Source organism: Agelaius phoeniceus, chromosome 1 (genome assembly GCF_051311805.1).
Source record: "Agelaius phoeniceus isolate bAgePho1 chromosome 1, bAgePho1.hap1, whole genome shotgun sequence".
Taxonomy (NCBI): domain Eukaryota; kingdom Metazoa; phylum Chordata; class Aves; order Passeriformes; family Icteridae; genus Agelaius; species Agelaius phoeniceus.
In genome coordinates this window covers 65,700,555-65,713,429 of record NC_135265.1, presented here as the reverse complement: position 1 = coordinate 65,713,429, position 12,875 = coordinate 65,700,555, and the positions used below count along the sequence as shown (strand labels likewise).

Here is a 12,875-nt window from a genome sequence, read left to right as displayed (position 1 = left end):
CTTTTTTACAAGAAAAAAGATAAGTGTTGGACAACTCTGCAGTTTTTGTCATGTAATCGCAAATTTTGGAAAGCTTATTGTAAGCATTATCTGGAGGAGAAGGAATTTATAGATGTTTGATTTAGTGAAAGACACAGTTTAAGCGCTTGAGTGCAGGGTCAGATTTTGATGAAATTCAGAAAAATCCCATCCTTAAGTACTTGTTAATGCAACATTAATGCTTAGTATTGCAAGCAGTGTTGCTGTTGTAATCAGACAGATGAAACCCTATCTGGGTGAGGAAGTTAAATTCGGCTTCTCTATTTTTGTGCATAGAACTTGGCAATAAGCATGGCTGTTGATAGAAAACAGGTTTTGGCTTCTGTGAGCTTGTCTGTAGGGAAGCTGATTGGCTGTTGTTGTTTAGAACCATCCACGAGCAGGTCTGCATTGAACTTCTCGGATGTGTTGACAAGGCCCTCCCTTCACCGGAGCCATTTGAACTGCACCGTGTTGGATTCCACAGTCCCGCACTGTCAGCCCTCCACATCTTCCACACTTGGCATCGGCAGTCCTGGGCTGTCCCTTGTAAAGGAAATAAAAGATTCTACCTCTCAGCATGATGATGATAACATCTCAACAACCAGTGGCTTCTCCTCTAGAGCATCTGATAAAGGTAGCTTCTGTGTTCTCTCTTTGGTTTGTTTGATAACATAAAGTACTATCTATTCTTTAATATTCCACATGGCCTTAGTAAATAAAGCAGGAGAATGTCAGCTCTCAATGTTAAATTTAATTTTTAGTCTTTCAAAAGGATATAATCCCATCACCTTTTAAATATAGCCATGCTTGGAATACATTTATGAGCCCGTTATATTGTAAAGATTCAGTGCTGATAAATACAATTTTAGCTTGCTTATCTGTAAATCTTGAATGGGAATAATAGAAGATGAAGATGACTTTCTGTAGCTTGATAGCTGGGTTGGTTGCCTAGCAGGAGGATTGACTCAGAATATCTCTCAGCTGGCTAAATATGAGTAAATACGGTTGAAAAATAAAAACACAAGATATTCTTGAAATTTTTTTTACCAGGAGTCAATAAAACAACTATTCTGATTGAACAAGTTTGGGCTGCCTTTTTTTTTTTGCTATTCTTGATAGAGAGCATAATTTGTCAATACTTCCTCTTTTTTTTTTGCCAAACTCATTAGAATCTACACCTTTTTAAGTAAGAAAACCCCCAAGACATTGTATTTATGTAGAATGTGACCTAGGTGTCTCACTGAGAAATGGCAAAACAGCAGGTTTGCAAATTATTCTAGTTCCCCATTTAAATGGGGATGGAGGTGTGCTCAGCCAGTTCTCTTGAGACCACAGTTTGACAATTCAGAGTAGGTGTTGCCAGGGCATAGCAATATAACCTGAGTTTATTAGAACTTTCTGCTATGTCTCCATAAGACATAGAGAAAATAGGTGGTTAACTGTGTTAATTCAGCCTTTGGGTAATTTTTCAGGTTTAAGACCTGGTCAGTTCTGTCCTATGCTGGTTTCCAACCCTCTACCAATATAAGAAAAACTTTGCATCGTTAGAGATGCACCAGTGTTTATGCAGTTCCTTTATTTTATCATGAAAGAAGAAAAAATAAAATTGTGTTGTATTGGAAATGTGCTGTTAACTTGTGAATGCTTTTGAAATATTGTTATTGGGTCAGTATTGAAAATACTGAAAGGTCATGTATTTGCAGTTCTGTGAACAGATTTTTAGGTTCAGAGTTGGTACTTGGGTTTCATACCATATGTGAAATTAATCTGTTTGAAGAGCTTTGAAGGTTAGAGTGCCAGAGAAATCAGTGTTAAGGGACCTTTTCATTTTGTGAGATGTTTTTGTAGAGAACTCTAGATTTGTGTGATGTTTAATACTAAATTTCTCTGTGTACACAAAGCATTTACATATGGCATTTGTCATTTTGGCAGATATCACAGTTTCAAAAAATACTTCAGCACCACTGCTCTGGTCCCCAGAGGCTGAAAGATCTCATTCCCTCTCACAACATCCTGCATCTAGCTCTAAAAAACCTGCATTCAATTTGTCTGCTTTTGGATCTCCCTCTCCTGTAAGTACTGCACAGTATTAATTTTAGTCAAGTTGAATGTGTAGCCATTTAACTAACCAGTTACCATAATACCTTTCTGTAGTCACTTGGAAACACTTCTGTCTTTAAGACAAGACAGCTCGGGGATTCTCCATTTTACCCAGGAAAGACCTCTTATGGTGGTGCAGCTGCAGCAGCAAGACAGACAAAAGTGCAGACTTCTGCTTACCAGGTATGAGAACAGTAGTGCAGTAGGAGGGAAAACGTAAATGAAATACGGAAGGGGGAGCTCAGCCAAAAAAGCTCTGAGCTGGGAACTTAACTTGAAAAATGTGGCAACAGTTCCTATCTTGCCCACTCAGCCTACAGTTTTTGTTTCAATTCTTGTGTAACACTTTATGTAGAAATGCTTATCATAAAGCAGAGAATGACAGTAGCATTTTAGTTCCTGGGCAGTTTCTTTTATTAGGGGTTTCCTCTGTTATGTCTTCCAGAAATTTCCATGTTCTGCCATGGTCTGCCTCTGACTGTATTATGGTAAAATAACATGTAAATAATTACAATGATGGCATAACTTCTAAAACTTTGTTAATAGCAGCAAAAGTTACCTCCCTGATACTTGCCTGTGGATCTTACACAAGCACTCAAACTATGAACACATTGCGCATTTTTAAATATAAGAGTATTCAAAAGGCAAATTTGTTCATCCTTTGCAGTTCTGTTACTGAGAGGGAGGCATGCAGTCCTACATGCTATATCACGATAAACAAAACGATGCTCTCTATTTTACTGTCATTCAGATGGCTCATGAGAAGAGCTGTTTGTCCCCAAGTGTTCTTTGTGGTCTAAAATCAACCAGCAAACTAAAAATCCTGACTGCTCTCAGTAGCTAGAGTTGACTCTAAAAGCAAGTCAGTAAAATCTGATTTGGTTCTAATTTGTTTAAATGAGAATGCCCTTTGTTAAAAAACTGAAAAGTCAAAAGGAACTTTAAGGAACTGAAGATAAGTTTGCTGGACCTATTTTGGCAGTCTGTTTCTACCATGGAAAAAGGGGACTCATTTCCTGATTCAGGGAAATCTTGAACCTTGTGGGTTTTCCTGACTTGGTGTTGAGTCAAACTTGAGAACATTTAAAATTTCTGTAAGCTAGAAGTCCTCTTTGGTCAGCTATTTTTATTTTTTTACAAAAAATCTGGCTTATGTCGAAAAGAGGAAGCAAATATTAGACTTTTAAAGGAGAGACAAGCTTGTTTTGTTGCTGCATACAGTGAGTCTCACTTGCATGTTCTATGTGTTGTGTGGTCTGCTTCCTGTCTTCACGTAGTTGTGTCGGAAGCATGACATGGTTACATAAGAGGTGTAACATACTTTATTTAAAAAATGGTCACACTGAGGTTTTTTTAAATTATTTTCAGTCATGTGGTACAACATTGACTTTTTCATTGTATTATTTTAGATCAGTGACAGATCAAATCAGATCTGATCTTTCTAAACAGAGTGAAAAGATCTGCAGTCAGCTGCAGTCTTAGAGGAAGGGGGAAAATGAGAGAAGTTGAACTAGAAATTCATGATGATGGTTGTATACTCTGGCTTAAGATGCCATGCTTATGCCATAATGAAACTCCGAGATCTGTTTTGCTTCTTAAAGTACTTTCTGCAGCAAAAGCTTTTGCTTCATTTCTGTTTTCCTCATCACTGCTTCAGAGACCCTATGACCCCAGCATCTCCGTTTTATGACCTTTTACATTTAAGGATTTCTTTTGTTGCTTTATCCCATGTGCAAGATACGCAGGGCCCCACTTAAACTTCTGTAGAGTCAGTGGAGTATATTTTTCTTCTTCATGCCCAGAATGCTCAGTGAGTGTATTTTTCTCTGTCATTATGAGAGTATTGGTTGTATCACCAGTGTAGCCGTAGGGCATAAAATCCACACGTGTGGAACTCAGAATCCACTATTGTAACATTGGCAATGCTAATTTTTCAGCCACCAATAAAAAGACAAATGAAAGCTAAACAAGCAAACGTGCAGTCCTATGGTGTGACAAGTTCCACAGCACGGCGCATCTTGCAGACATTGGAGAAGATGTCAAGCCCTTTGGCGGTAAGGGGTGCTCCTTTTAACATTTTACCGTGTGTTTGAAAAACACAGTGAATGTGCCAGTATAGGATGAAGATGTTACTTGATGTCATGTCCATTTTAATTTAGTTACCTGTTTTTTCAACAGGATGCTAAAAGGATTCCATCTTCTGTTTCTAGTCCTCTGTCTTCTGTAAGTTGATCACAAACTCCCTCGTGTTTTTGTTGGATGGAACCCTCTTGTAGGGAAAAAAAATCCTCTAATTTTGGCTGTTTTTTCCCCTGTTAGCCTGTGGACAGGAGTGTGCTGAATATGACTAGCTTCCAATCCAGACAAAACCAGGTAAGAACCAGTAACATGTTAAGCTGTGATAGGTAACTTTTTCTGCTTTACAGCTCTTAAAAGAAATGTCACAAACCTCAATGACAGCACACACATGAATTCAGTGTGAGTTACAGCTGCCTTGGCTGTGTGGAAAATTCTAAAAATGTCTTTTCAATCCACACTGGATGAAGGACTGTGAAGATTACTCACTTCTTATCTTTTTGTGGTGTGCTGATAAATCAAGAACAATGTCTCTAGAACACAAAAAGTGGTTTTATCTTGGCCTGCAACTTGGAGTTAAGTTGCATTATAACATTCTTGTTTCAGGAAAGCTTTCTCTTGCAGAAATAACAAGAAATACAAAAATATTGATTGATTGTTCAGATCTTGTGCAGATTTCCATGTTTATTTTAAGCAAAAAATAAATACTTCCATTTTTCATTACTGCTCAAGGCAAGGAGAAAATTGGACAGTCGTTAAATTTTGTTACTTCTGTAAATTTATGCTCCTAAATTTCTATTTGTAAGTAACACAGAATTGTTTCTGTGGTAGATCATTATTTCCTTGGTTTTGTTCAAAAAATGTTTGTTTAAAAATTATATTTATTAAATTATGATACCACAAAGGGTCACTTTTAGCTCTGGCAACCAAAGGAACAAAAATGGTGTTTCTTTAATGCAGACTTTTAATCTGCTGTTTTAATGAGGAAGTGGACAGAATGTTTTTAAAAGTTTCTATGCCGTTGGCTTGGTTAGAAGTATAATTAATTCTGCAGTCACTTAGGAGTTTTTAAATCTCAGAATTTTTGTACTGTCTTTGGCCACATGATGAATTGAAAGAATGTTGAAAAGTAGAGAATGTAAGTTTTTTACCACCTCTTAAATATTATCCCAGTAATTGAAAACAAAATTGAAACGGATTCTGCATTAAAATGCAGAACCACACCTGTGATGAGGCATTAAAAAGATCTACCAGATTTGCAGCATAGACCCTGGCACTGGTCAGAAAGTGAGTGTTGCATACAGCTGTCACTGGGTAAAAATAGAGAAATTGTCTAGCTCATAATGCTAGATTTCATAAAATTTGGCAGGGAGAAAGGGTACCCTTGATGAAAAGAGAGGACAGGATTGTCTGTGCCCAGAAGAGGGTTGTGCGTTTTCCTGCTAAAGCAAACAAATGGTTGACAGGACACTTCGACACTCAAGCAGAAGTTTTACAGGTGGTTTTTTTTTTTGTTTGTTTTTTGGTTTTTTTTTTTGTGGTATTTTTCTTATTTTGAGGATCTACACTAGACAGAATAATTCTTAATGGATTGAACATGTAACTGTGTTACTTTTTTTTCTTGTTGTGCATACCTGTTTCATTAGTTTGATACCCTTTTGCAGTAATGTCATCTGCCTGGAACGTGAAGATAAGGTGGCAGATGTAGTTTCCTGGATTTTTGTGTGGCTTTTGGTACTGTCTCTCTTGCATCCTTCTGGGCAAGTTTTCCAGCTCTAGGACGAGCTGGTTGAACAGCAGGATGCAAAAGGTTGCGGTGAATTTTGCTACATCTGGCTGGTGAGCAGTCACCAGAGGTGTTCCTCAGGATCAGTTCTAGGGCCAGTGCTGTTCAAATACCTCTCAGTGATCTGGAGGCAGGAATTGAATGCCCCCTTAGCAGGCTTGCTGATGGTATGAAACAGGGAGGTGCTGCTGACTTTCCTGGGGGACAAGAGTCTTTGCTGAGAGGTAGAGTGGAGCATTGGGCAGTCATCAGTGGGATGAAATTTAACAAATCCAAATGCCAGATCATCATCATTGAGACCTTGGGACTGAGTGCACCCTCAGCAGGTTTGCAGGTGACACCAAACTGAGCGGTGCAGTTGACACATCGGAGGGATGCCATCCCGAAGGACCAGGACAAGCTCTAGAAGAATTGGGCCCATGTGAAGGTCATGTGGTTCTGCACCTGGGTTGGGGCACAACCCTCTGTTGATACTAATTTAAATAGTAGGTACATCCTAAGTCTCACTTTTCTTATCACCAAGGCTACAGATTATTTGATATATCATGGAGCCTTTTTGGGTCTTCCTTCTTTCTCTGTTCAGTTTTGCAGAAGGTATACTGCTTTCTGTTTAGTAATTAGCCTTTGTGTGTAAAAAAGCTTTGGCAAGAAAAATCAGACCAGTACTTTTAAGAGCATCAAATGCAAATCTAAAACATTGGAGCATGCATTAATGGGACTTCTTTAAAAATATTTCATAATTTATTTTTTTAAGTGTAACTTCAAAGGAAGAAAATGTAGGAAAAGGAGAAACCCAGAACCTGGTTTAGCTTTGCTTAAAAGTTTCAATACTAAATTAATGGATTTAGTTAGTGAAAAAAATCACAGTGAGGGCAGAGGAGTGGAAAGGATGGGAGCATATTATTGTAACATGAGTTATTTTGCTTTTAGGAATATAGTTTATTTTGTCTGTGAAGTAACTGCCAAAGTTTGACACAGGATTCACTCAGACTTTGACTATTCCTGTAGCTTTTTGGATTTTATAACTGGTTTTCTGATTATTTCCTTCTGCAAGCTAAATATTTTCAACACTTCCACAGTTTTCACTGGGTGCTGAGACTGGTGGGAGGTTTGCAGTTCTGTAACTTTTATCATCAGTCAATGCTGTGGTAAGTCAGGTGGGTGCAAGGATAAATTGATTGCTGCTTCCCTTTCAAAGGTGGATTCACAACATCCTCCTGTCCAGAAACTTGTGACACCAAAGCCAATCTCCCTGACAGGGAGTCGGATCACGTATTTTAAACCATCTCTGAAATCAGCTACTAATTCCAGAAAAATTCACCAAAGGGTAGATACAGACCATCAAGTAAGCAAATTTTCATGTCCTAATTTGCCTGCTTCTTGCAAAATTGGAATGTGTCTAACCAGTCTACTAAGGTGCTCTTTTTTGCCAGAGCACCAATAGTATTCTTGAGGTAAACATTAAGAAAAGACAGAGGGAAGCATTGTGAAAGAGATATTGAGAGGTTTTATGAATGTAATTGTATCTTTGGCATACTAAGAGGCTGGTGCTTATTTTCAGAATGTGGTGGTGTGCTGTTGGGCCAGGGTTTTTGCAGTGAAAGAATATTAAAATACAGAAACACAGATTTCCTTTACATATGCTGCTGTTCAGAAAGCTGATGGAAGGTGCTGATGTTGTGTATAAAATGTTTCAGGTGAACTGTGGGCTCCAAGTGAGACTTCTAGCTATTACCAATTCAGATTGCTTTTTAAATTGCCTATTCTGATCACTTTGGTATTGATGGAGTCCTTGATAAACTTTCCTTAAAACAATACTGGAATCTCTTTCAGAAAAAAAAATCATCCATGGTTTTGGTATCATTCTGAATGTAAAAATGACCAGGTATTAAATATATGGGCTGGAGATGAGGTGGATAATCAGGGTAGTTAGGGAACAAGCTTAAGCACATGAGGTACATTTAGTGAAATAAATAAAATAACCGAAACAGTACAAAATGTGTGTTTTGGTTGTCTTCTCTTTGTGTTTTGTTTATAAATATATTCAGATAAATCTTGAAATAAATAAAACTTATTTTGCAGGACATGATGGAGGAGAGTTTTCCTGCAGAAAAGCCTGTAAAATCATCTGAAAGGTATGACAAATATATTAATTTAAAACACTTGAAAGAAGAAAGCCCCCCTGCTTTGTCAGTACAGTCTGCACTCTTGCCTTCTTTTGGAGGAGCAGGAATCATTCTCAGTAAAAGGGAACTGAAAAAGTGAAAAAATTGTATTATGAGAGAGTTTAACTACTTGTGCAATTTGGTGTTCATTAGGGGAGCAGTTGTTAGTGTAAGGTAATTAAATAATTACTTGGAGTCTGAAGGCTTTGTCACTCAGGAATTTCTTTCTGAAAATTTTTTTATAATCTGAAATATCTTACAGTTCAGGAGTAAATTAAATTTTTAGGGTTTTTTATGGTGGTGTTTTTGGTTGTTTGGGGTTTTGTCTGTTTTTGTTATTTATTTGTTTATTTATTTTGTTGTTATTTATTTATACAAGAAGCTAGAGGAAGATTGTTTTTTAATATTCCTTACATGACAAAGGCACTTGTCTGCTCTGTGAGTTTTCATGAAAAACAGAAGCTCTTTAGAGTCATCTGAAGATAAATGCCAGCTTGTCTCTGGAAAAAAAAAAAAAGGGAGAGTTAATTATTGTATTTCTTATTGAGGAGATTGTCTTGCATTATGCTGCTTGCTCAGCGTAGAATAGCATGAGATATTATTGATGATTCTTCCTTCTGGGGAACTAATCTTTTGGGTGAATTAAGGCACTGTGTGCTCAGAAGATATCCCTTTTTTTTGAGGATTTCAACCTTTCAAATAACATTATTAGGGAATCTGTTAATGTGCTGGCTCTGTGTTCATCTTCCAAGCAATTCTTACATTGCCTTGGGCATTCTTTGGCTTGCAAAAAACCCCAAAGCCAATCCTTTGTTTTACAGTCTAGGAGTTTGACTTTACAGGAACCATCTTTGGTTTTGGCAGAGGTGCTAGCAGGTGTTAGGTTTTAATTGTGGGTATTCAAACTGTTCTGGAGCAGTTCCTTTCTCCATGTAGAAGGGAGATCCAGGAAACTGATACTGCTTTTCATTTGTTTCACAAGTTTTACTGCTGTGTTTCTACTTTTGACTTAAGACTAGATGGTCCTTTCATTTTAACTCTTTTGTAAAGCCAGTCTCTATTGATTGTCGTATTATGGAGTAGGAATACAAACTAATAAGGGCCAGAGTCTCTTCATGCAACTAACCTGCAGTACTTTGGTACATCTCTGTTCAGCCTAACAAAGGCTGTTTAGCTTTTAAATCAGTGTCAGAGTTGTAGATTGGACTGACTTGCTTGAAGACAGAACTGTCTTTGCCCCTTAGAAGCTGACAAGTGTTAACAGAAAAGAGGAATATGGACTATCATAGACATGCTATAATTGTCTGAATAAAGATTTATTTTGACATGAGATTTTATTTCATAATTCAAATTGATTGTCACTTTGGATTAGGGAAAAGTTTGAGCATATGGCCTTAAGGATCTGGTTTCCTCTCAGTGGTTGCAGTGCTGAGCAGATGTTTGCAACTATCTGAGAGATTTAGACAAATTCTTTTCCTCAGTTCTCTAGACACTTGACCTGGTATCTTCCAGTGTCATCCAATGTACTTTTGTAATGACTGACTGATTGGCTGCAGGATAAGCTATGGTAATTTTTTTCAGGGATACTTCATCATAATGCCATGCTGCTTTTTATTGATATTATTCCTTAGTTCACTTCTGTTTTGGGATGTGGCTTTGGTTTAGTTTGGTTTGTTGTTGTTTGGGGGGGAGGTGCACATTTGTTTGTTTTGAGGTTTTTGTTTTGGTTTTTTTTTTTGTTTCCCCTTCCCACTTGGATTAGGGAGTCTTTCTGGTTTAGATCTAGGCTTTTGTAATGAACAGAGAAATGCCTTTGTATGCCTTACAAAGGGATCTGTATTCATGTCTAAATAGGCTTCTGGAATGTTGGCACACCCAAACACCTCTGTTGCTTCTGCTGATGGCCTCAGGAAAGCCAGAGCTGCTTATGAAGCTTCTGTCATATTTCCTTGCCATACAAGTTTTAGGCTCTCAATTCCATAAGAGCTGTTGGCAGCATTTCCTGTGAGCACACACACGCCCGCCCCCTACCCGTATATTTTTAGTTATTCTTTTATGTCCCTTCAGAGATACATGCTCATCACAGAATCAGAGAACTGGCAGTCAAAATTTCCACTGTCTGGACTATTAAAAGCAAACATTAGAAAATAACAATCTAAATCAGTTCTTCTATTTCAGGTCTTCTGGCTTAGTCATCATTCATTTATGGATGTTGTGACTGTTTTTTATGTATGTTATTCTCACTGCTGCTCTTATTCATCTTTTGCTGTTTGGAACACCAGCTATTTACCAGCATTTAGGAACTTGTGGGATGGTTTTTTCTGATTCTAATTACCACATGACAGTTCTAGGATTAATAGTGGCTATAATAGCTTGAAACAATTACTTGATAAATTTTGGGGGTTTTCTCCTTTTTTTCTTTCTTTTTAATCCCCTTCCTCAACCTATGTATTTTTATTCCGTGCCAGCAATTTGAGCTACCCCAAACTCAACACTCCTGCATCCAACGGTCTGTCTTCAGGAGGAAGGATGGATAGTGCCTGTGGCAAGATGAGAAGGGAAAGGGAGCGATACTGTGCATCAAGACCTGGACAAAAACAACAACTGGTAAGGGTGTCTCAGGTTAATTGATCTCACTGTGATTACTGAGATAAATAGCTTCATTGCCTCATAGTAATTTACAATAATGCCATTTCAGTTTTGTGGGTATTTGGCTGTAGGTTCAGAGCAGGCTCCAGTTTAGTTATCTGTATAAGTGCCTCAACTTTGGTTTTATATTTTTTAACTCTTCCATTGTATTATCTTGGATATTCTTCATGCTATAAAGTTTCTTATTAGCTGTTGGATGAATAAATTTGGTAGAGATTTGTGGAGTGTTTAGAAAGGAATGAAGTGCCAAGTATTTAAAAAAAAAAGATTTTTTATTTTGTTGGGTTTTTTAATATGTAAGTCATGTAGACAGGTATGAGCCAAGAGCCTGAAGCAGAAGACAGTGTTTTGCATGTTTGCTAATGATCATTCACAATTTTTGGCACTTGCTCAAACTCATTGTGAAGGATTTTTTCCCCTTGTTTTAATGGGGAAACTCCATTTAATGCAATGATAGTCATTATTATCCCAAGGACTATTTTTCTGCCTGAGTGTTACATAAGTGGCCTACTACTAGATCTTAAATCTAAAGAGGTTAACTTGGTCTTCTGGCTGATGCACAATGAAGAAGTAGTAAATGCTGGAGAATGTAACAGAAATGGTCTCAATATCAAGGTGTGATAGACTCTTCAGATCAGATCTCTGAAATATGTAATCTGTGGGGTACATTAAATGTCTGTAGAAGCAATGTGCATCTCTGCTTAGTCACTTCTGAATAGACATTGGTACTACTGTCCAAATCCTGAAGAGATTGGCTGTTCCCATTTAACTCTAACCAATCTAATCTTGGTAATCAAAGGGTTTAAAAGACAAGGGTAAGAACAGAAGTTTTTAAGGTGCGCTGATTTCTGAATTTTAAATTTGCATCCTGATACATAATACTGACTAGATTTACCAGAGTATGATATCCTGTATGTTGCTCATCACAGTTTCATTTTTGACTTTCTCTGCTTTGGTTTGGTTTGGGGGTTTTGGTACTCAAAGGAACACACATCCTTCTTAAAATATGATGTTTTTCCAAGTTCAAGTGACTTCAGAGACTTCGTCAGCTGTCCTACCTAATTTTGCAAGAGGAACACTTTCTTACTTGCCATGGAGTTGTGCTCTTAATTGAAGAGATAAGGGAATAATAGAATCCTAGAATGGTTATGTTTTTCTAGATCTGTATTAACTAAAGGACAAAACCAAAAATAAATCTTACCTGCACCCCTCTCTCTTCTGCTCAGGTAACAGTTTTGAGCTTAGTTTCAGTACTCTTACTGTACAGGTGGTGGATGTAGTATTGCATAGAAACTTGCCTGCCATAAATAAAAATGATGTGGCAGACTCATGTGGGAGGTTAGGATTCCTTTGGAAAACCTGCTTTGTCTATAGATCTCCCTGCTACATTTAACTTTGTTAAGAAACTAATGGGGGGACAGGGTAGGATGGTAGTAGGTCTTGTGAAAAAGAAAAATAAAATTTATAACTTTTAAAAGAAAGATTGAAATCGAAAACTTTTCTAAAGAAAGTGAAAAATTAGATTTTGCAGCTTCTTTAAAGAAAAAGTTAACAAAAATTAAAATTTGCACCTAGGAGATGGAGCAAGAAGAGCTACCTGAAGTACCCCTGCCCATCAGTACTGCATCGCTGCCGACGTTCAACTTCAGTTTCCCTGCCAGTAGTGCTGTCTCCTCATCACCCAGCATTATTTCAAAAGCAGTGATGAACAAGGTAAATCTTTGCTGTATACTGTGAATACTTTTTCAGGGTGGGTATACATCCACCTTGCTGAATGTTAACTTTTTCTGTGGTGCTCATGAAACTAACCAACCTGAGTTTATAATCTGTTGGATTAAACAGGGTTTTATTCAGATTGGGGGTGGGGAGGATGACATATTTTGATATGGCTTCTTCTATCTTATACACTCACTGGCAAGCTTTCTCTTATAACTCTTAGCTGTGGATCAGAAATATCAAACATCAGATTTCCCAACTTCACTGCAGAATATCTGTTGGAGAGTGAAATCAGGTAGCTGCTGTTGTTTCACTGGGACATTTCTCTCTTAGATACAAACTTTAATTCTTTTGAAAATACA

At 37.5% G+C, this 12,875-nt stretch overlaps 1 protein-coding gene across 3 annotated transcripts in view; it reads left to right on the top strand.

Annotated features, from left to right (window-relative positions):
* Positions 1–12,875, top strand: part of NUP153 (nucleoporin 153) — a 44,182-nt gene that overhangs the window by 18,637 nt on the left and 12,670 nt on the right. Inside the window, exons 3-12 of one of the 3 annotated variants that reach the window (XM_054627749.2) lie at positions 407–655; positions 1,954–2,093; positions 2,176–2,304; positions 4,059–4,175; positions 4,300–4,344; positions 4,441–4,494; positions 7,182–7,328; positions 8,066–8,118; positions 10,617–10,755; positions 12,376–12,510. In XM_054627749.2, the coding sequence (XP_054483724.2) occupies positions 407–655; positions 1,954–2,093; positions 2,176–2,304; positions 4,059–4,175; positions 4,300–4,344; positions 4,441–4,494; positions 7,182–7,328; positions 8,066–8,118; positions 10,617–10,755; positions 12,376–12,510 (1,208 nt within the window). Of the gene's footprint in view, positions 1–406; positions 656–1,953; positions 2,094–2,175; positions 2,305–4,058; positions 4,176–4,299; positions 4,345–4,440; positions 4,495–7,181; positions 7,329–8,065; positions 8,119–10,616; positions 10,756–12,372; positions 12,511–12,875 lie in introns of all 3 variants that reach the window. The other 2 variants (XM_054627742.2, XM_054627767.2) reach the window with 2 other exon arrangements.